The 20,518-nt window shown below is 43.2% G+C and overlaps 1 protein-coding gene across 1 annotated transcript; it reads right to left on the bottom strand.

The window, feature by feature from the left end:
- Positions 1-204: 204 nt before the first annotated feature.
- Positions 205-20,153, bottom strand: stk39 (serine threonine kinase 39). The gene is made up of 18 exons (XM_040201048.2): positions 19,785-20,153; positions 18,206-18,318; positions 17,863-17,971; positions 17,216-17,354; positions 16,782-16,837; positions 16,482-16,591; positions 16,199-16,300; positions 15,723-15,856; positions 15,532-15,580; positions 15,330-15,395; positions 12,174-12,296; positions 11,498-11,527; positions 11,142-11,198; positions 10,087-10,148; positions 4,700-4,752; positions 4,445-4,513; positions 3,572-3,636; positions 205-1,673 (listed from the first exon to the last, which is right to left on the bottom strand). The coding sequence occupies exons 1-18, from the start codon at positions 19,888-19,890 to the stop codon at positions 1,599-1,601; spliced, it is 1,518 nt and encodes a 505-aa protein (XP_040056982.1). The 5' UTR covers positions 19,891-20,153; the 3' UTR covers positions 205-1,598.
- Between the last annotated feature and the right edge of the window lie 365 nt (positions 20,154-20,518).

Genomic DNA, 20,518 nt, shown 5'->3' with positions numbered 1-20,518 from the left:
TGAGGTTCAATCCATGTTTTATTTGCTGTTAAAGACGTTTGTGAAAAAAAATTGACTGGACTTATACAGTAAGTCCATTCTGTAAATTTGCCAAATGCTGCTCAAGTTGTGAGTTTAATAATATATTTTAAAAATCACAGTTATTTCAGTTTTAGTGTAGGTCGTATCTTTGACACTGAGCAAATAGTAAAAAACTCCACACACTTTTTTTTAAATAATAGCAATTCTTTATTGTGGCTCTTGTCAGAAATTTGACATCAGCTGATTACAGAGAAGGAATAAGGGTTATATGCTGAAACGGGACACATACTGTACATAGAAAACACAATAAATTACTTTATAATAAAGAATTAAGTAGAAGTTAATATTTACCCTTTCAATACTTAAAATAATTTAGAACTGGACGTATTGGGACAAACAGATGGCTTGTCACCCTTTCAATAGTTGCCTCTTGGTCTCATCCCCAGATGCATTGTCATACAGTACATTTTAGTAACCAGTACATTTTTGGGAAGAAAGGGTTTAGTAGTGCAGCAGGAAATTATTCGTGGTTTTGTCAATTAACCTGTGATCTAAATACACGTCAACCAGAGCTGATTACACGACTGCAGGTTCTGTTATGTTTCATTAGTCTGACGACAAAAGCACACAAGTTAACTGGTCTTCAGGGGCTAATATGCTTGTTGGGTGGGGGGGGGGTGGGGGGGGGGGCACACACTCAGCCCAAAAGTGCTTGTCTCATTAAGTTAAAATACTTGAACTGAAATGGTAATCAGCAGGTTCTGCTCTTTGTGTGTCTGCTCACTCATTGTCTACTTTCTTAGGCACAGGAAAATGAACAAGGCACCTCTAACATTTTGAAGCAAAAGCTGTCAAGAGCAGCAAATTAAACACAGTCGCATTCAGGTCTCTTTGTTTTCTTTCCTGCACTCTCAAGCACATGGTTCCCTTCTTGTCAGCGAGAAACGGGTCTTGACAACACACAATACAACTCTTTCTCTTTTTAGACATTCATTGTGTTATTATGAAAATGTGCTTTTCACCATAAATTAACTGAGTTGTACATTCTGTCAAAGACCTCTGGGAAATATCACAAATGAGTGTGTTTGTGGGATGCCAGTCAATTTGTTTTCTCTGTGGCAACAAAACCGCATGAGAATCATCGTAAAAATTCCTCCTCATTTGAATAAATAATAAGAGTTGTGCTGAACACAAAGGTAATGTGATGTGAAACAAGTAAAAGAGAGGAAGAAAAAAAAAACATTCAAAGCTACATCTTAATCACCTTTTGTCACCACCTGAGTACATCTTTAAGTTCCGGGGCTGTCTCGTGATCCCGCTCCGTCCGCCAGGCCGTGGAATGTGTTTAAGGTTAAAGGTCGGGGGGGGGACAGTAAGCAGGGAGGTTGGCGCTTATGAGGTGTGGGAGGGGCGGTGGGCCGGTGGCTTTTTGGGGGTCGGGGAAAGGGAGAAGGGGGGTTGAGTCTTCAGGCTGGGTGGTGGGGAAGATGTGGCAGGAAGTGATGGTGTGTCCTTCGTCCCGTCTGCCCCCGATCCGTCTCCCCGCTGTGCCACCTGCTGCGGGCGTGAAGAGGGCATCAGCAGACGCTGAGCTGCGCGAAGCCAATCAGCTTCACCTCGTCCGGGATCTCTGTGTCGTCGCAGCCTGAAACCTGCATGGGGAAGACGACAGGTCGAAGGTCAATGTGGATACTCATCAGCAACAGAATTCTCTAGAACCGCTGGTGTTTTACACCATGAATTAATAAAGAGATTGAAACAACTGCAGGATTATTATTTCTCTAAATGTCGAGTTTTTAATCTCAATTCTTCTTTTCCAAAAATCCACACAGGTCCACTATCTAGTGCGTCTGTATAAGCAAAGCCTGATAGATCTTATTCCTCTTGAATGGGTTTAATCCGCTTTTCAAATGAATCCCCAGCCAAAGCACAACTTATTTCTTTGTTCGGAAACAATTATTGTATTAGCTGCTGTATATTGATAATTGATAACAGCAAAACAGTTATTTATTAAAGCAACTGTTGAGAAATGTATTAAATGTGTGGCTAGTTTTGTTGATTTATTGACAATAATAGAAATCCCAGCATTATATTTAAACAGTTATTTTTAGGCTGTGCAAATTTCAATGGTTTTGTTCTCTATATTTTAATAAAATGGAAAAGTGTATTTTAATTTATATTAGAGTATAGTAACATGGCCAATGGCCAATAGCAAATCTGATCAGGTTTGTGTTTGTGCTTTGTCTGCAGCACTATCAATATTGTGCAGTTGGATTAAACATTTTGAAGCTTAAATGCTTGGATCTTTGTACATTTATATCACTTATCATATATCATCAAACTAAATGCATCACATAGACAGTATGTTTTGGTCAGCGGCTGCATTTCATGATTTAAACTAGTCTCCATTGTTGCAATGAGGAATTTGGGATTCAAGTCGAGTATACATCTAGTATATATTTAATGTAACATTGTTTTGGCCATGTCGTGCATCTTCCTTAAACTTAAACCAGCCCCCAGTGGAAAAGCACGATTCATTGCCGACAGTTCAACTATCCAGCACCCGCATCTCACTCCAATTTTGGACACTCGCAGAGGCAACATGAGAGCATTTAGATCTTTTTTTTCGGGTTTCACTCAGCTCTTTCCCCTGTAGAGGAGCCAGTGCAAAGAGGAGCCCTAAACACCGGCCGGCCTCTGGCCATTCACACCGGATTGGGGGAGAGACGGTTCATCTCTCTGGGGGACTGAGAGCTCTGCAGATGTCTGATCAACACGGAGGGACTGTGAAAACAGGAAGCCTGCAGTGACCTCTCGCTCCCTCAGGTGATTAAGTTGCTCACCGACGGCATCAACTTCCTTCACAGAGTGTCATCGCGGTTTCTGTGGCGAACCTAATTATTCCTCTGCACCAGTTTTGCGACACCGCACTAATAATAGTGAAGAAAGGCACAGCTGAGCCGCGGTGAGGATTTTAATATGTCTGCAGTGGAGCTGGGTTAACATATGGAAATGGCAGCATGCCTTTATACCTACAGCACACTCGCACAGCACACACTGCTGAGGACGCAAACAGGGCAGTGTAGCGCATAGTGAACCAAGCACAGATGGTTTTTACCTACAATTACATTAAGGTGAACAAAACAGAATTGCTCAAATCCAAAAGAATTGCCTTTTTTTCGTAAATGTCACTGATTATCTAATAGAAAGGTAACTTCTTATAATGGCAGATAAGCGATGCAAGCAGGGAAAGTCATTGTCAGAGTGTGAGTAGAGCTAATTATTACGTTGTTTTATCCAAAATACACCCAAACACTTGCACTTGCGTGTCACAATCATGCCACACTTTCCTTGGTTGAGTTAAACATTCTTACATTAAGTTCTTTGTGTCATCAAGTGAAACGGGTTCAGCAACAGATGCTGGTTCTGAAGCCTTTCTAATAACTTCAACTCTCACGTTCCTCGGTGAACCCTTCATCAAAAAGGTGTTTACGTCAGCCGGGACAAACCCAGCGGGGCTGCATCGGCCATCAATCATTTGGAAACTCACCAGCTTAAAGGTCAACACTTTGTAGGTATTCGGGTCATCTACAATCTTCTGAAGGTTAGCAGCAACTGTGGTGCAGAGGGTCAGATTCAATAGCATCACAAATAACATCAAACAACTTTTACAATATAAAGAGTCAATCTCAGTACATGAAGTACAACAGAATAATGTTTAGTGTCAATATCAATACTAGAAAAATATGATATTTTTAAGCATTGTGCTTTAAAAGTATGTATACTATCAATGGTACATAACCCTAACACTAAAAAGGGATTCATTCAATTCTGGCAAATGTTCCCTGAATATGAGATGGATTATTTGGAAATTTAAAGCCAGCGAACAAGAAAACCAAGCCATGCGTAAGTGCATACGCGTTCCTGTTATCTAAAGCTGAAAAGGCCAGTTCTTTAATAACAGATAATCATCTAGAGACATTTTGTCTTGCTGAATCCTGGCTGTGGGAAAAGAAATAAGTTATTCTTCTATGATTAATGAATCCAATCCCTCCAGTCATTTTAATACTCCTATTCCGCAGGAGGAGACGAGGAGGTGGAGCTTCAGCTGACTTCAACTCAAGCCTATTAATCTACAACATTGTTTGTCTCGTGTTGTAATTTAACATATTTTCTGTTTGATTCAATTTAGGTAGGCACCTGGCTGCATATTGAAACCTAACACTGATATATATATATATATATATATATATATACGTATATATATATATATATATATATATATATATATATATATATATATATACACATTTATGATGTGATCAAAGGAAAGTCATTTTAGCATTTTAGCTCAGATTATGGTCACTTGTCATCTCAGTAATTATTCAACACAATTTACCAGAATAAAAATGTGTAACATTACCAACAACAACATCGTGTCCGTTGACCAGGCCGGCCGAGAACAGTTCCTGGGAAACCCCCTCAGCTGTGTCTAATGAGGGAGTAGAATGACAAACATTAGGCCTGCAGCATTCCCCACAGCGGGTAATCATGTTTAATATTGAATCAGATGTAGTCTGTACCACAAACACTGCCGTTAACAATTCTAACAATTCACAGCGCCTGAAGATGTTTTCACGAGTGGAACAGCACAAATCCAGGCAGGCAGAGCTCTTACCTCGCCCAGGGGTGAATTCAAACCGGATGTCATTAAGCTCCTTTTTAGAGTTCCTGCAAGAGGAGTCAGAAGGGTGTGATTGCTCCAGTGGTATCTAAAATGTCACAGATACATTTGTTGCAGCTCTGCCTGTTAACGGTTAAGTTGTCACGGTCTCCCGTGGCAGAAAGAACAGGGAGCAACATTTAAAGCAAGCAGAGACCATTGGACAGAGGCTGAGTGTAGACCTGACAATGACTTACTGTATGTGAACTAGCTCACAAACCTGCTTTCAATGATTATTTTGGCCACTTGGGGGGAGTGGAAACTAGCTGTAAACACAACATTCACATACTATCGTCAATCAATGTGGTGAACATGCTGCCAACAGTGGTGTATTTACTCATCCAGCACCAACATTTACATTCATTCTGAGGTGTGTTTGTGTTCACATGACTAATGGTGGTCCAATATTTGCTCTACTTTGGATGCTGTTTTGGGAAATTCTAATATTAACAGCTAAATATTTTCTAATTGACTGTCATTTTTTCTGCTGGAGAAACGCACCAATAAGAGCTGTGAAGGGGAACTGAATGAGTAAATTCACTGGAAAGAAACCCAAATCATTGAGCTGAAAGGGACTAAAATGCTGCATAGAGATGATGTCACTACCCGCAAGTCCTTTCACATCACACCAGATCGGTTTCATCCAGTGCTTGAAATAAATTATTTTCCTTCAATGATTAGGTAAATGAGTTGCCATAAAAAGGTAATAGATTTTTAGAATTTTTCCACACTTTGTATGGACAAAATCCATAAAAGTAGAGCACCTGTGGGGAAAATGTGCACTTGATGAAAAAAGACTATATCAAATGTGCAGAGGAAATGTTTCAGTGGTTTTGCTCATACTGAGCAGGATAAAGGTGACAGCTGTCTAACCTCACACCAGCTGCAACCACGAGATGAAAGAGGATAGAAGACAGTTGCTTTACTCAAATCTACACTACATGAAGAACTGCCTACCCGAGTGCATTTACCTTTGCAGATTATGTGCGCTCTGATTCAGTGGAGATTGGGTGTGACTCAATGGGATTTTAGTTTTTACATCAACCCTACGCTGCAGAATAATGTAAAGAAAGCATTATTGCATTAAGCAAGCTTCGATGAAGTGTGCCATCCAGCCTCTTTGCAGCACAAGTATTCATTTGCATGACTTGCATTTCAAATCAGTCTTGTTAGTCTGTGTGTGGCTGTGGATTAGCCAGCCGGGTGATGATAAATGAGGAACTTGCAGTGATGCCCAGAAGAAGTGTGATAGATTCATTTGGTTTGTAGACTGGTTCAATAAACCACAGGGCACCACTGCGTTCAGTTGAGATCTGAGCCATTCATAAGTAAAGACATATCTGCCATTACTTTTTTTACTATCTAATGAAGTCTATACAAAACAGTGAGGGGGAATTTCAGATGGGATGTGCACTGGCTTTATATTTTTATTTTAGAATTACATTTCGTAAAAAGAAAAAACTGAGTAGAAGCAGAGCAGCAGTGGAGCAGATGGACGTAAACAACTTCTCTTTTCCCAGCAGAGGAAGCAGACGAAACAGAGAGAGGAGAGGGAGGGAGGAGAGGGAGCAGAGGGAGGAGAGGGAGCAGAGAGCAGAGGGAGCAAAGGGAGGGAGGAGAGGGAGCAGAGGGAGCAGAGGGAGGAGAGGGAGCAGAGGGAGCAGAGGGAGGAGAGGGAGCAGAGAGCAGAGGGAGCAAAGGGAGGAGAGGGAGGAGAGGGAGCAAAGGGAGCAGAGGGAGCAGAGGGAGCAAAGGGAGGAGAGGGAGCAAAGGGAGCAGAGGGAGCAGAGGGAGCAAAGCGAGGAGAGGGAGGAGAGGGAGGAAAGGGAGGAGAGGGGGCAGAGGGAGCAGAGGGAGGAGAGGGAGCAAAGGGAGCAGAGGGAGCAGAGGGAGGAGAGGGAGCAGAGGGAGGAGAGGGAGCAGAGGGAGCAGAGGGAGCAAAGGGAGGAGAGGGAGCAGAGGGAGCAGAGGGAGCAGAGGGACCAAAGGGAGGAGAGGGAGGAGAGGGAGGAGAGGGAGCAGAGGGAGCAGAGGGAGCAAAGGGAGGAGAGGGAGCAGAGGGAGCAGAGGGAGCAGAGGGACCAAAGGGAGGAGAGGGAGGAGAGGGAGGAGAGGGAGCAGAGGGAGGAGAGGGAGCAGAGGGAGCAGAGGGAGCAAAGGGAGGAGAGGGAGGAGAGAGAGCAGAGGGAGCAGAGGGAGCAGAGGGAGCAGAGGGAGGAGAGGGAGCAAAGGGAGCAGAGGGAGCAAAGCGAGGAGAGGGAGGAGAGGGAGGAAAGGGAGGAGAGGGGGCAGAGGGAGCAGAGGGAGGAGAGGGAGCAAAGGGAGCAGAGGGAGCAGAGGGAGGAGAGGGAGCAGAGGGAGGAGAGGGAGCAGAGGGAGCAGAGGGAGCAAAGGGAGGAGAGGGAGCAGAGGGAGCAGAGGGAGCAGAGGGACCAAAGGGAGGAGAGGGAGGAGAGGGAGGAGAGGGAGCAGAGGGAGCAGAGGGAGCAAAGGGAGGAGAGGGAGCAGAGGGAGCAGAGGGAGCAGAGGGACCAAAGGGAGGAGAGGGAGGAGAGGGAGGAGAGGGAGCAGAGGGAGGAGAGGGAGCAGAGGGAGCAGAGGGAGCAAAGGGAGGAGAGGGAGGAGAGAGAGCAGAGGGAGCAGAGGGAGCAGAGGGAGCAGAGGGAGGAGAGGGAGCAGAGGGAGCAGAGGGAGGAGAGGGAGGAGAGGGAGCAGAGGGAGCACGTTGCCATGGCTCTCAAGGCCACATGTACTTTATATAAAGAGGATCAATCTTGTTCTTAAATAAGTCCTATTAAAGTCCTATTTCTCTGGCTCAATTGCAGCAAAATTGGGACTTCATTCACCCCTCTCTTAATATTTTGACACATTGTGAACTGGCTCGCCTATGTGGGATGGCTGTATGATCCCACAGGACAGTGAGAGGTTTATGCCAAATGATTTTGAACAAAAAAGGTTTAGTGTGATCACTATTAAATAAAAAAAAGGCTTCAATAAACAATTCATTGGCAAACATAATGGGAACTGGGAGAGAAATCTAGTCTCACGTGTGCATCAGGGATGGTTAGTCAGTACATTACAGACATATAATCCGTTTATAGCTTGCGTAAACAGCTTTCCATTCATCTTATAAATATGTATAATGAATATAAATAGGCAACCAATGATTAAGATTTCAAGTTTTGTACTTGAAAAGAACTATAACGTGTGTTGAAACATAATTAGGTAAAAGCTATATTTAAAGCTATGCTTTTTTTCTGTTTATAGTTTTGTAATTTTTCTTCCTTCTCAACTTTGATCATATCTTTGCTTTCGGTGGGAGATGCAGTGATAGTCGCCCTCAGGCACCGCAGCGGAAGCTGACTGTCACGAGTCACATCCAGTTAATTAATTCTAATGAATTGCTGGTACATCCCCAGGGTTTACAACCAGGGAGGGATCATGATCTAGTTATTGTGCTACAACAGTTAGATGGCAGCAAGTTGTCAACTTCAGGCTAACATTCGATATTGGAGGCACAAACCATTTGTATAACAGAGATCAAGAAACTTTTTCAGGAGCTAACATCTTCTTACCCTATAACAACCTTTATGAAACATGCAATGTCACCTCTAGACTGAACTGCTTAGTAGAAAACTATATGCAACTGCGTGCTTTTGGCAACAACAACAACGCACCAAGAGCATGTTAGTTTGAAAATGCAGCGGACAATAATCTTCTCAGGAGACCTCTGTGCCATTGCAGAAAAAAAAAGCCATAGCTGCTCCAATCGTATAATCGGAGATAAATTAAATGATCGGACCGGCTTCCTACGTTACTGGAGTTGTTAGATTCCTTTTCTTTGTCCCAGTAATTGCTGTCAGTATTTAATGATAATTTCAACAAAAACAAAAACAGAAAATGGTTCTTTCATCTAATATCACCGTACTGATTCACTCCAAAGCCACCAGAGACCATAAAGCAAAGGTGATCTTCTCTTAAAGGAACTGTTCAGTCAGAAGCAAATAGCTCACAACCTCTGGCCTTTTATGTAAACTAAACACAATGAGAGGCTTGATATTGACATGCTATTAATGCTGTCAAAGGGGTTCATTTTATCTTGCTGCAACATCAAATATAGAGTAATGTTCTTTCAAGTGTCTTTTTTCTTTTCTATTCCCGAGGAATATTAAGGATCCCACTGTTCCCCTATGGCAAACTATAGTGAAAGGCCTGTAATCCACCTGAATATATAATAACATTTGAAAACTTCATCTGTTGAAGAAAATAAATTGTTCAAGCTCAATGGCTTTACATTTAAGAAGGCGTCCGTCACATGTTTGCAATTCTAATACTGAATATTCCTGACAGACCAGAAAGAGGATCTGACAGCCTAACGCTGGGATTATGTTAAATATAGTGAATGCGTTTAATTCATTTGCTCGGCTCTGACACCTTTTTAAGCTCATTCAGAAGTTAACAGGATAACAGTATTTATGTTTTTTCATTAGTAAACTGGAATTAGAGTTTATGTTTTAATTATAGCAATTGATATAAGCACATCTAATTTGCGTCATGTCTTTGAGCTATAAAGTCCCCAAATTGAGCAGAAATAATGCAATCCAAAGGGTAAACGGTGAAGCCGAGGGGCTTGAAAAAAAAAAAACCATTTAAAAGCAACACTTATTTGAATAACTAGGTTAGGATAATGACTCCCCGCATCGTCAAACGATGCGTTGCCCCCTGTGGAACGCCAGCGGAGCGCCTCAGACGTCTGTTGGACCGTGCGAGTGCTGCGCCAGCAGCTCATCGGGGAACTACGGACAACGCTGTCAAAAAAGGGCTCTGTGTGTACGTCAGTTTCTCTGTTGGTGGGTTTGCATACGGTATAGAACACTCTGTAAGAGAGATGTATGTGTAACGTATGTAATGCACATCATGTATGTGTTATGTGTACACTCGCCCTGCATTCCCGATTACATATGTTCAATTCTAAGTGAGCTACATTTTTTTTCGTAAATTGATCATCCCGAGGCCGAATCCCAAGTCCCCACTGTGCCGTTCACATATGCTGGTGAACAGCACCGTCTGGGATACAAAGGCAAGAAGCAAGTGGTGCTCTAAAAGGAAGAAGCAATGGAGTGTAAACCCATTTCTTCCTACAAACACAACCGGTGAGGCAAAGGGAGATGAAAGGATCCGTGACGATGGAGGGGTTCCCTCCCTGACAAGCAGAGATCATTCCCTCTATCAATGGCCCACACCGACAGGACAAAGCGACGACGCATCCAGAAACACAAGAAGTCGTCAGCTTTTACTCCACAGAAACAACAAATATTTCTGAAAATAAATACCCGTCTCACCTTAGTCGTAGCACCATGTTCAGAGCGCCGTCAATGTAGGGCGTATTTCCAAAGGGTTCGACCTGCACGGGAACAGATCCAATGATGAGGCAGTTTACGTGGCACGCTAATGGACTCAGAGATCAGCAAAGCAGAAACATGGGAAATGGAAAAGAGAAAGAAGCTTTGCACACAGAATGCACTGCACAGCCAGAGGTCCTGAAAGATGAAAATATATACGGCACACTCAGCGCATGTGGTTTATTTTTCATAATAAATATTAAACAAATATTATATAAATATAAATATATAAATAAATAAATAAATATTACAACCGCGGGAAAAGTTGTAGGAGAAAAGAAAATGAACAACACATAAGGGATGCAGCGACCTTTTGGGTTTTACATATTGGCCGATAACAAGTACCCATAGGCTGCGTGGAAGAGGCTGAGATCATTCTTTCATGATGAGACAACACCAGGCTTGACCTAAACATTGCATTGCTAACTTTATAAAGCAAAATGTTACAAATAAGTACTCTGACATAAATGTACCAAATTGTTACTATCTGTACTACTGTGAGATAATGCTGTTCAATAGCAGATGAGCCGACTGTCACCTAAAGTCAATCCAGCTAAGCGAGCCAGTATTGGGCTGATCAGTATTGGTGCATTGGCGTTTTCAATACCATTTAACGAATTGTCTCTTTGCACAGCAAATAATGGACTTTAGAGGTAAGAAATGACGGCTGAGTCACTGTCAGAGTTCAGTCCTCAAACCGCTTTGGCTTCTTTTCAAAAAGACAACAGCCTCGAAAACGGGATCCAGAGTCTGAGATACAGCCGGCCTCTCGGCTGGAACAGTGATTTACTCAGAGAGGCCGCGTGCTGAGAGCTTCCCTGCAGGAGACCGGCATTCAAACACGCGCACATATCCGGCTCCCTGCACGCGTGCACAGTCACACAGGTATAGTGCCGTGTGCACACCCACGGATTCACACAAACACACACAGACAATCACTGTGGCATCGAGATCATTAAATCATGACAAAACTGTGCCGCTGCTGAATCCCTCACCTGGGGATGCTGAATAGACAACCCTTCAATAGGGAGATTGTTGGCGTTCTCCTCATTCTAGGAGGAACATAACAAGAGGCATAATTGTGAAAATGCTGTTATATATATTTGTTTAAAGAAACAAATACATACATATATATTGTATTTTTCACACATGAAAGTAATCTCAAAGCATCAAAGCAATTTGCTGACTTTATTAGACTCTAAAACAGATTAAAGGGCTTAAACTTAAATTAAACTTCTGCCAACAAAACCGAAAGGATAAGGCTGATTTTTACTCATTTCATTTCTCCCTTTAATACAAAAAATATTTCTAATTGTATTTCAAAAATTGGTGTATGAGGGAGCTAACTTACATCTTTGGCCTCATCTCTGACTCTTCGTGACTGGAGGGAAAAATCAAACACACATTTACATGTTCCTATCAAACAGAATTAATAATGATTTATTTGCTTTTTCACTTCCTCAAAAGGACAAAAAATATTCTTTTACAGCACAACGGCTAAAAAAAGTCTGTGATTGATGAAAGGAAACCAGAATCCCGTCCCTGTAAATGACTACCGTCGCCAACTTAAATATTCTTAAGTCACAACTTCTGGCATCCTGTGATTTGTTGCATCATACATTAAAGCCGGGTATCTTTATCAAAGGGCCCTTTGATCCTGGCTGCCTACTGTCTCCTGTCTCAAATCCTTGCAGCTATCTTCCAGCTCATTACAGCGACCCTATGACAGGCTCTCTTAAGATAAGCCATCTTCTCCCCAAAAAAGAACTTACGCATCGGGGAGGGAAGGAATGAACGGGGTCAAAGACAGAGGGGAGGCAAAATACGTCATAACACCTTCATAATATAAAAATATTAAAATGTGCCTATTGTAGTTTGTCATAATGACAAATGAAGCTGAAACAAATAAAATGTAGGAACGATGCTCTTAATAAACGTAATGCAACTTTCGCATTTGAAGAAGACTGTGAGAACTGTGGGTGAAGAGGAAATAATGTACACGGCTACAGTCGGGCTTGGTATCGTACCCGGCCCTGGTTCACCGCCGCCTTGCCTTCCTCGCTGCTCTCGTCCAGCTCGTCGTCGCTCCACTCCCAGTCTCCATCCTCTGTCTTGTGCAGGTGACCACTGGAGCCCGGTACTCTCCTCACCTGCAGCGTGACACACACACACACACACACACACACACACACACACACCCAGCACGGTCGATGATGGCATTCATAGTTTTAGCTTGAACGCGTACATGCATTGTGGTTTAGCCTGTGATTCTCGTTGGTTTGATAAGCCTTTGAAATAGAACGATGGAATCCTTGTGATCGGCTGACCTAAAGTATCCCCTCCCTGAGAAAACATGTTTGTAATATTAAAAAGGATTTGCCTATTTAATAAACTAACTAAGGTATGTTTCTCATTATTTGTATGCACCAAACGAAAGCCCTTTTTACAAAAATCAAATCTTGTTATAGAAACATAACTTTCAACTTTTTATACCAGAATTTTACAAAATGTTATTGAAAAAAAGACTTGCAACACAATAATGAATTACATTGTACCCTATATCCATAAAGACCTACGGTTCTATTTACCCCTAAGGTTTGTTTTAATAATAAAATAATTTGTATTGTAATATTTTAAAAATGTCTCATTTTTGATTCTGATTGTGTAGGTTGTACATACTATTGGCTCATTTTGAAAGGTTACTGCCACGTTTTTCCTCATAGCATTGGTGATTCTTGGTAAAAACCTGTAATTCGGTACAGCACTAGTCTGGAGGAGTGTGAAAGGGAAGAAAGACGTGGCTGGTCCATGAGGTAATTGATGAGAACACCAGTGTTACGGTAAAACACGTTGGCTATATTAATGCTCCATCACTGACCTAAGTCAAAGAAGCTCTACCGCTGTGCTACTGTCGGGTTCAAACCACACAGAGACAAATGTTCCTCGAGTCCTGCTCAGGCTCCTTGAGCCAGACAGACACAGATCAATGCACCTAGTAGCCACACACGATCACCAGACTGACCCCAAACACGCAGCTAACGAAATAAATTATATTAGAGCATGAATTAAAACAATACTCATGACCTGAAAGTGTTTATAAATGCTGATATGCGGATTAGCGGAGAACAATAAGCGATAACTGATGCACCTTCAGGTAAAAGGCCCTTTATTTGAAATCAAGCTTCATAAGGCAACCATACAGAACTTGATGAGTAACTATCCTTCAATGTTAAAGGTTAAATGTTATTTCATAAGTTTCAAGAAATGTTCTTGCCCCCTAAAAAATATGTAAAATGCCTAATCTTCAAACAATAAAACAAATGAAACGTGGGTGTCAGGGTGCCCTCTGCTGGTGACTCAACTCACTGCGGTTCAGAAATTCATAATGAATGAACATGATGGTTTTTTTACATTCATATTTCAAATGGGCTGCAATTAAAGCATAATATTTCCATTATTCCTCACGTCCTTCTTATTTTCAAGAAACCATTCCTGAGTATCTCCCTCCTTTTCAAACAAGTATTCATTTCCAATGACTTAGTTGGTGACAGCTGACGGGAGGATCCGTCATCTCCTTTTGATTTACTTAAGTATGCTCAAGGACAAATAGGGTCAATCCAAAAGGTATGGCTTTGTTCGAGCAGTCTGGCTCTAAAGCAGCTTTTCCAGTCCATTCAAATGTTTATTTTCCTGTTTTCAGGAGCAAAAGTTGAAAATAGTAACTCTTAGCAACAGATAGTAAGTGCACTAGTGATGGGTTTATGCCTGCAACCACCGAAACCGTTATGGGAGTCAAACCCCACTACCAGACCTGCAATAATACGCTTCAATAAATCACAGGAATCACACCCGATCTGCAAAACATCAGCCTTATGCATTATAGTAACACAACAAGCCAGACTGAGGACGGGGCCAAGGACAGAAACAAGGACAGAAGCAAGGACAGAATTGCTGGCCATGTCGATTAAGTCGGGATAGTAGCTGTTAACACACTCCATTCTACTCCCACAAAACAACACGGGACAAAACCTACACCAGCAGAACAATGTCATCAAGGAAAAGAGCCAATTCACATAGATGAAGCAAGTTTGGGAGTGATTGGACAAGGTTTTCGGAGAGTGAGGCCGCAGTGATCTTCACATAAAGGGGTCGCAGCATCCGAAGACGACCATGTTTGTGCAGTGTGTCTGCGCCAGCTCCGTGTAATGTTTGCTGAATGAATAATGGAGATGACTCTGAAGGTCAAATCAGCAGAACGCTACGAGGACACTGGCTCTGTGGCTCATGCATTTCATCCACCGAAGCTGTCGTGTGAATCAGCTATATTTACTGGGCATGCCGTCTATTTTTTCCACTTAAATATAAAGAGAAAATGGAGAAACAAGTACATTTGCACCGTTTTAGATCCAATCTCGCATAATTCGCAGCGCAAAAAAAACACAATTGTGTTGAAAAAATGTAATAAGTTAGCAATAAGTGTAAGTGTCCATTCGTTATAGCAACCGCTACATATGTCTGTAGCTACCGCTTCACCCGTCAACAAACCCCAACGTTGTGCCACTCCCACAACAACCGCGGCCTCCCTCTTTATTGACACCCTGTCCTGTCTGTGCGTAGCATCAACGTCACACACAGTAGGAGCCCTGCTGTCCACTATGCCCTCCATTTACTCCCCAGCAGTCAGTGAATTTCCAGCCCTTCCACGTGGCCACTCTGCCCTTCCGGCGGTGGCCCTCTGATCCCATTCCTGTCCATGGGCATCCAGGCGCAGTGTTATGTGAAGCCAATATCAGCTGTGCCTGAAAACTGCACATCCTCCACATTACACTGCGACACTGAGCAAGCAGGCTGGACGATAAAGTGCTCCTTTGTGACGCCCAATGTGATCAATTAGTGCGACCCTATTTGTCTTTTAGTGTGCTACATGAAGAGAGCCGAGGGCTACTAGTGCAAGATGTAAGTACATCTTTTCCGTTTGACTCTCCCGCTGCAGTGTCCCATATTTTTACATAATCTACACAACAGGGTCGGCCTGAAGAGTTTAAGGTACTAAAGAAAGTCAGCGTGCGTAGCTAATGTTGACTGTAAATGTAACACTCTGGCGGACAAGGACACTGTGACATAATTTGTTCATGTTTAGTCAATAAGTGAGGTATTTTAAAGGGGGGTTTTTGTAAACATACCTTCTTCGCTCGCTGGGAAATCTTTGGTGCGCAACACAAAAGCTTTTCAACCAAATATTCTTTGTTCTGTAAGAGAAAAATACAAAAATGAATCTTCAATCTGAAAATTAGATGAATGAGTTATGACGTGTTAAAAAGTTGCCATGTAGCTCGTAGGTAATTAACAAAATAATATAAATGTAAAAATTGATAAAGCAAATACCTTCGCCTTTTGGAAGAATTTACACTTCAAAAGCTCTGCGGCTGTCGGCCTAAAGACAGAAAAAGTACACTGCTGAAGATACATCACAACACAGCGCTCTCTGAATGTTAACCGGGGGGTTTTATTGATCCCAAACTGCATCAGCTCTCTGCGCTGAAATATTTTGTTAGTATATGGTAAGATGTTCTAACCTTTTGGCAGGATCCTTCTGAAGGCACATAGTTATTAGCTTTCTAAACGATTTGCCGTATCTTTTTAGCATTTCCTTGTCCTCTACGCCGGTCTCTAGAGTGGGGGGATCATTCTGTAGGGTGAGCATTAAAACCTAAAAGACAAAAGAAAGGGTTTAAAACGGCCCTCACATTTCAGCAGTAAACCGTAGACATTTAGAGGGAAGAAAAATGTCTTCAGAACAAAAGTTTCCTCCTGTTGTTTAGTTAGTTTCTCAATTTGAGGCGAAAAGAAGCAAGTCACAATGCGTCACGTCTCTCCGCGTTCCTTCCTTGCCAATGTTGATGAAACAAGTTGGGTTAGAGGATTTTTTTGCTACGCCATTAATTCACAGGCTCTGCTTTCATCTCTCTTGTGAGAGAGCGGGTGCAGTAGCTGTAATTCTGAATACACCACTGATAAAATAGCATCTTATAGTAACATCCAGAACCCTCACCTTCATGGGAGGGTAGCGGTGATAGGGTGCCGAGCCTGTTGCTAACTCTATGGCGGTAATTCCAAAGCTCCATATATCTGCTTTGAAATCATAGCCTCGAACCTGCGGGTGGAGAATGACAATAATACAAAATAGCAAATACACTTCAATCTCTGGGGCTTTATGTTTGTTAGCGTTTCCGTGGTTTATTTGCGCAGTGCGCCAGAGAAGCGAGCTCAGGCAAACACATTTCAAATAAGATATGATATCACCAGCCTTTTAGTGCGCAGGGAGATGGACTCACCTGTTCCATCACCTCCGGCGCCATCCAACATGGCGTGCCGACAAACGTCTTTCGCACTTTGTTTCTAGTCATATCTCCCCCTGTGGCAAGGAATGCGCTTACTCCAAAATCTGAAAAACACAGATGAACCAGCGAGCGTAACCATCCAACCCGGATCGAACGGCGTGTCGAAATGAACGCGGCCGCAGACAGGATTTTTGTATCAAACATAGAAGAGACAATGTGTGTAGTTTGCTTTGGGTTTTGTTAACTTATAGAAAACGATAACAGAGGACAGCGGCCGCATCGTGTTCAGCGCACCTGCAATCTGAACGGATCCGTCTTCTCCCAGTAGAATGTTCCCAGCCTTCACATCCCTGAGGTCGACAAAACACAAACACAGTCAAACAACAAAGCCGCGCGGGGCAGCAGCATTGATTCTTCCGTTCGTGTAAGCGAGTCCCAGCACAGCCCACCACAGCCCACTACCATCTGGATCTGTGCCCAAGGGGCTTCGGGGCTGTTCAAGCCTGCCCGGCAGTGACCTTGAAACACAGGAAGTTCAGAGTACTCAACCACTGCACTGCTTGCCAATAAATAGAGAGTGAGAACATGTTGTGTGTTTGTACGTGTTTTTTACTTGGGGCCGTCTTTCACTGGGATTGTGACTGGAAAGTTTTCTTTAAATTAGTTTCTTAATTCTTGCAAAATAAATCCCGCAAAAACGAATAAGTTTAAAATATTCAAGCGGTTACCGGTGGATCTGTCCATTCCTGTGCAGGTAGTCCAGGCCCTCAAGGACTTCTTTTAATATACTAGCAATAATAGGTTCATCGAGATGTCGATTTCTGTCCTCTTCTTTGTTTGTGTGCTTAATTATATCCAGCATGGAGCCTAAAAAGACATCATAGAACAACAGAAAAACTTGACAAACCCAAATCGGTTGCAATGTCACACAAAATATTCAGCATCTATTAGTTGTTTGTCGTCCTTTCAGTAAAAAGTAAAAGCGCAGTGGATTAAATCCCTGTTGTACTTCCTTCACAAGTGTGCGCCGTAAGCTATTTACAATAACATGGGACCAAGAATGTGACTTATGACTTTAATAAAGCCAGTCTAAATATTGTGCAAAATGAGTACTTATTAAAGATTAAGATCTGATGACTTTTGAGGATGTATCACGGGAACTAAATGGGTTAAATGTTGATTAGAAAGCTCTTTTTTATTATTACTGAATTATAAATATATGATGGTAACCAACGTAGTTCAAAAGACAATTACCGTACAGTGTATTGCTGCACCATTTGAGACTAGCATCAGGTATTGTAACATTTATCATCTCATTCACTGAGCTTTCAAGCTGTATGAAGCCAGGGATGTAGATTAAGTAGCAGAAGCTTACCTCCACTCAGAAGCTTCATGACTAACCAAAGTTCATCCTTCACTACAAAGGAGGTGTAGTAGGTGACAACATTGGGATGGTAGCACTGGCTCATTGCCTGGATTTCTTTCTATTGGCAGAGAAAAACAACAGGATGACGCGTCAAATTATGTGAGAATGGACAGATTTGAGTGAACTTTTAATCACAGCAGTAGGACATATCACAACATAGTAGACAACCCTGCAGCAAATGATTTAGTCTGAGTTGTGTTAATGAAGATCCTTATTCGAAACCTACAGAGGAAAAGTAGATGGAAATAAAGAATGCCCACTTTGAAAAGCAGCCTGTATTTATTGTACTCACCAACAGCTCATCCATGCTAGTCTGGCATTTTTCCAGGTTTATTCTCTTTATGGCGACGCGCTCCTGTCTGGGGGTACAGAGGGCGGCCTGCACCACAGCTGTGGCCCCGCTGCCTGGAATCACAGGCACAAAAGTGCAGAGTAAAGAAGAGAGCACAGACACACAGCTGGAAGCGTATTATCTCTCAAACTCTGGTGTTCGTCCGGCCCCTCTGTTCCACGGGCTCCGTGTTTACGTTACGGTGTTCATCTTTCATGCGTGCTGGCTGACCATGACATAAGCCGACTTTGAGCTCGGCGCTTCTTTTCTGCAATGCGGTGGGTTGTTCGCTTGTTTCACTACAAATCAGGCCACGATGGAGTGGGGAAGGTCTTCACAGCACGGAGCTGTGACACGCAGCGTATTGCTTTCCAACTGGTAGTGGTAGATAAGAAGAGAACACGTGAGATCGGGCTGCTTACTAGTTGATTGAGAGAACAGAGAGGGGGGGGGGGGGGGACCCACCAACCTGTCCCAGTCAGCAGCACACAGCTGTGGCGCTACTTCTTATCAGTAATGACGTGACTTTTGAGCTCATCTGCACCGTGCAGGCATGTGCCAGAAATATTCAGGCGACTTCCATTTCTCAATTTGTTAATTTAAAAATGAATATTTCTAAAAATAAACGATACATGATAAGACCGGAATTGAGCGTGATTTTTGCTGTCTGCTTTTCTTTTTTTTTTACTTTGAAAAGGTTTAATTACAGCAAGGAAGTACAAAGAAAATACTGTGGAACTGTTTCATGATCTACAGGCACCAAATAATTGTGCCAGAAACAACAATTAGGGCAATCGGTTAGGACATTGAGCAAAAACATCCTTACATTTGTTTGATGCAGCCTCTCCTACGTAAAGACTACTACCGCTTCAGTGTGAATTAAATATATAATCACTTTTACACCGTGGATCAGACATCAAAGGCACATCTTAAGACATCACTCTTTGGCTTAGAGCAAATATGATGGCCATTTTTTCACTCCTTTTGAATATTACATTTTTTTTTTTAAATAATACATGGAAAAATGACAAAAATAGTACTAATTAAAAATAATAAATAGTTACAGCCCTGCTACGAGTCAAGTCTCTCACTTTTATTTCTACTTTAAATTGAAAACAACTATTCCACTATTATGACCCGTATCATCTGCATCACTATCAGACATGTTGGACTTGAAACATCGCCCACTTGTCTCGCGCGGACGGGACATGCTGTTTAGTTCTGTTTAAGTGCCGCCACGTTGAAATAACCCGTCGGGGGCATCACTCGGCATCTTTCACGTCACTAGCTACGATCGCACTTTGGGAAAGTGACATTCACGACACACGCTCGCAGTCGGGGGTCACGCACCCGCGCGCCGCTCGTGTCTGTTAACATCCGCATTGCAAAGCATGTAAGGAGGCTACTGCATATGATAAAAAAAGAAGAAGAAGAAGAAGAAGAAGCGGAAAAAAGCCGGTAGGCCCCTCATCTTCATCCCGGGGCTGAGAAGCCTTCTCCGTGGTCCTGCGCGGCGTGCGTCGCATCTCCGGGTACTAACCTATGACTTCCTGCAGCTCGTAGGACTCCCTGGTGATGGGCCAGCCGGTTGTCAGCGCCGGTTGCGGGGGGAGGACGGGAGCCGGAGCTTCGCCTTGATCCGCCATGATGATGATGATTCTGCGCTAGTTAGAGGAAGCCTCTCTCTCTCTCTCTCTCTCTCTCTCACACACAGACGGACGGACAGAGAGAGGGGAGAGAGAGAAGGAGAGAGAGAGAGAGAGAGGGGTGGGGGAAGGGGGAGAGAGAGAGAGAGGGGGAGTCAAATTTGACCTCACCTCCTCACTACAAATGTCATCCGGCGGCTGCAGCAGAACGACTATAACGCGCGCGAGGAGACGCAACCCGGAAAAAAAATAACGGTCCGTACACACGTGCGTGCGCGCGCACACACACACGCGCGCGTCGCCGCCGCCGTGCGAGTGACGCGCCAGCAGTTGACTTCACGACGATGGCACGGCGCGCTCCGCGCTCACAGAGAGAACATTGATTGGAGTAGATGCATGTCAGGAGAGTCAAAGGCATCCTGGTTTTTAACTATTTTGCGTGTTTGCGGGCAACTGTCGGGTCAAACCGGTTTAGGTTGTATTGTCCGGTAAAACACGACCCGGCTGTGGCTTCGTGTGAGACAGTAATACGGATGCGTGACGACTTGGTGTCACACGTAGTGGGACTTCGGCGGAGACGACGCGCACACCGGCCGGTAGATGGCGCCACTAGCGCGTTACATTGTCC

Source organism: Gasterosteus aculeatus, chromosome 16, assembly GCF_964276395.1.
Source record: "Gasterosteus aculeatus chromosome 16, fGasAcu3.hap1.1, whole genome shotgun sequence".
Lineage (NCBI taxonomy): Eukaryota > Metazoa > Chordata > Actinopteri > Perciformes > Gasterosteidae > Gasterosteus > Gasterosteus aculeatus.
Note: the sequence above shows the minus strand (reverse complement) of the source record. Positions and strands in the feature narration are given on the sequence as shown.

Excerpts from the sequence above, each read along its gene's own strand:
- stk39 (XM_040201048.2), bottom strand. The coding sequence starts at position 19,890 with ATGGCGGATCAAGGCGAAGCTCCGGCTCCCGTCCTCCCCCCGCAACCG. Across the intron at positions 4,753-10,086 it reads AACATGGTGCTACGACTAAG|GAACTCTAAAAAGGAGCTTA; the intron begins GTGAGACGGGTA and ends CTCCTCTTGCAG. Across the intron at positions 3,637-4,444 it reads CGGACACGATGTTGTTGTTG|TTGCTGCTAACCTTCAGAAG; the intron begins GTAATGTTACAC and ends TCTGCACCACAG.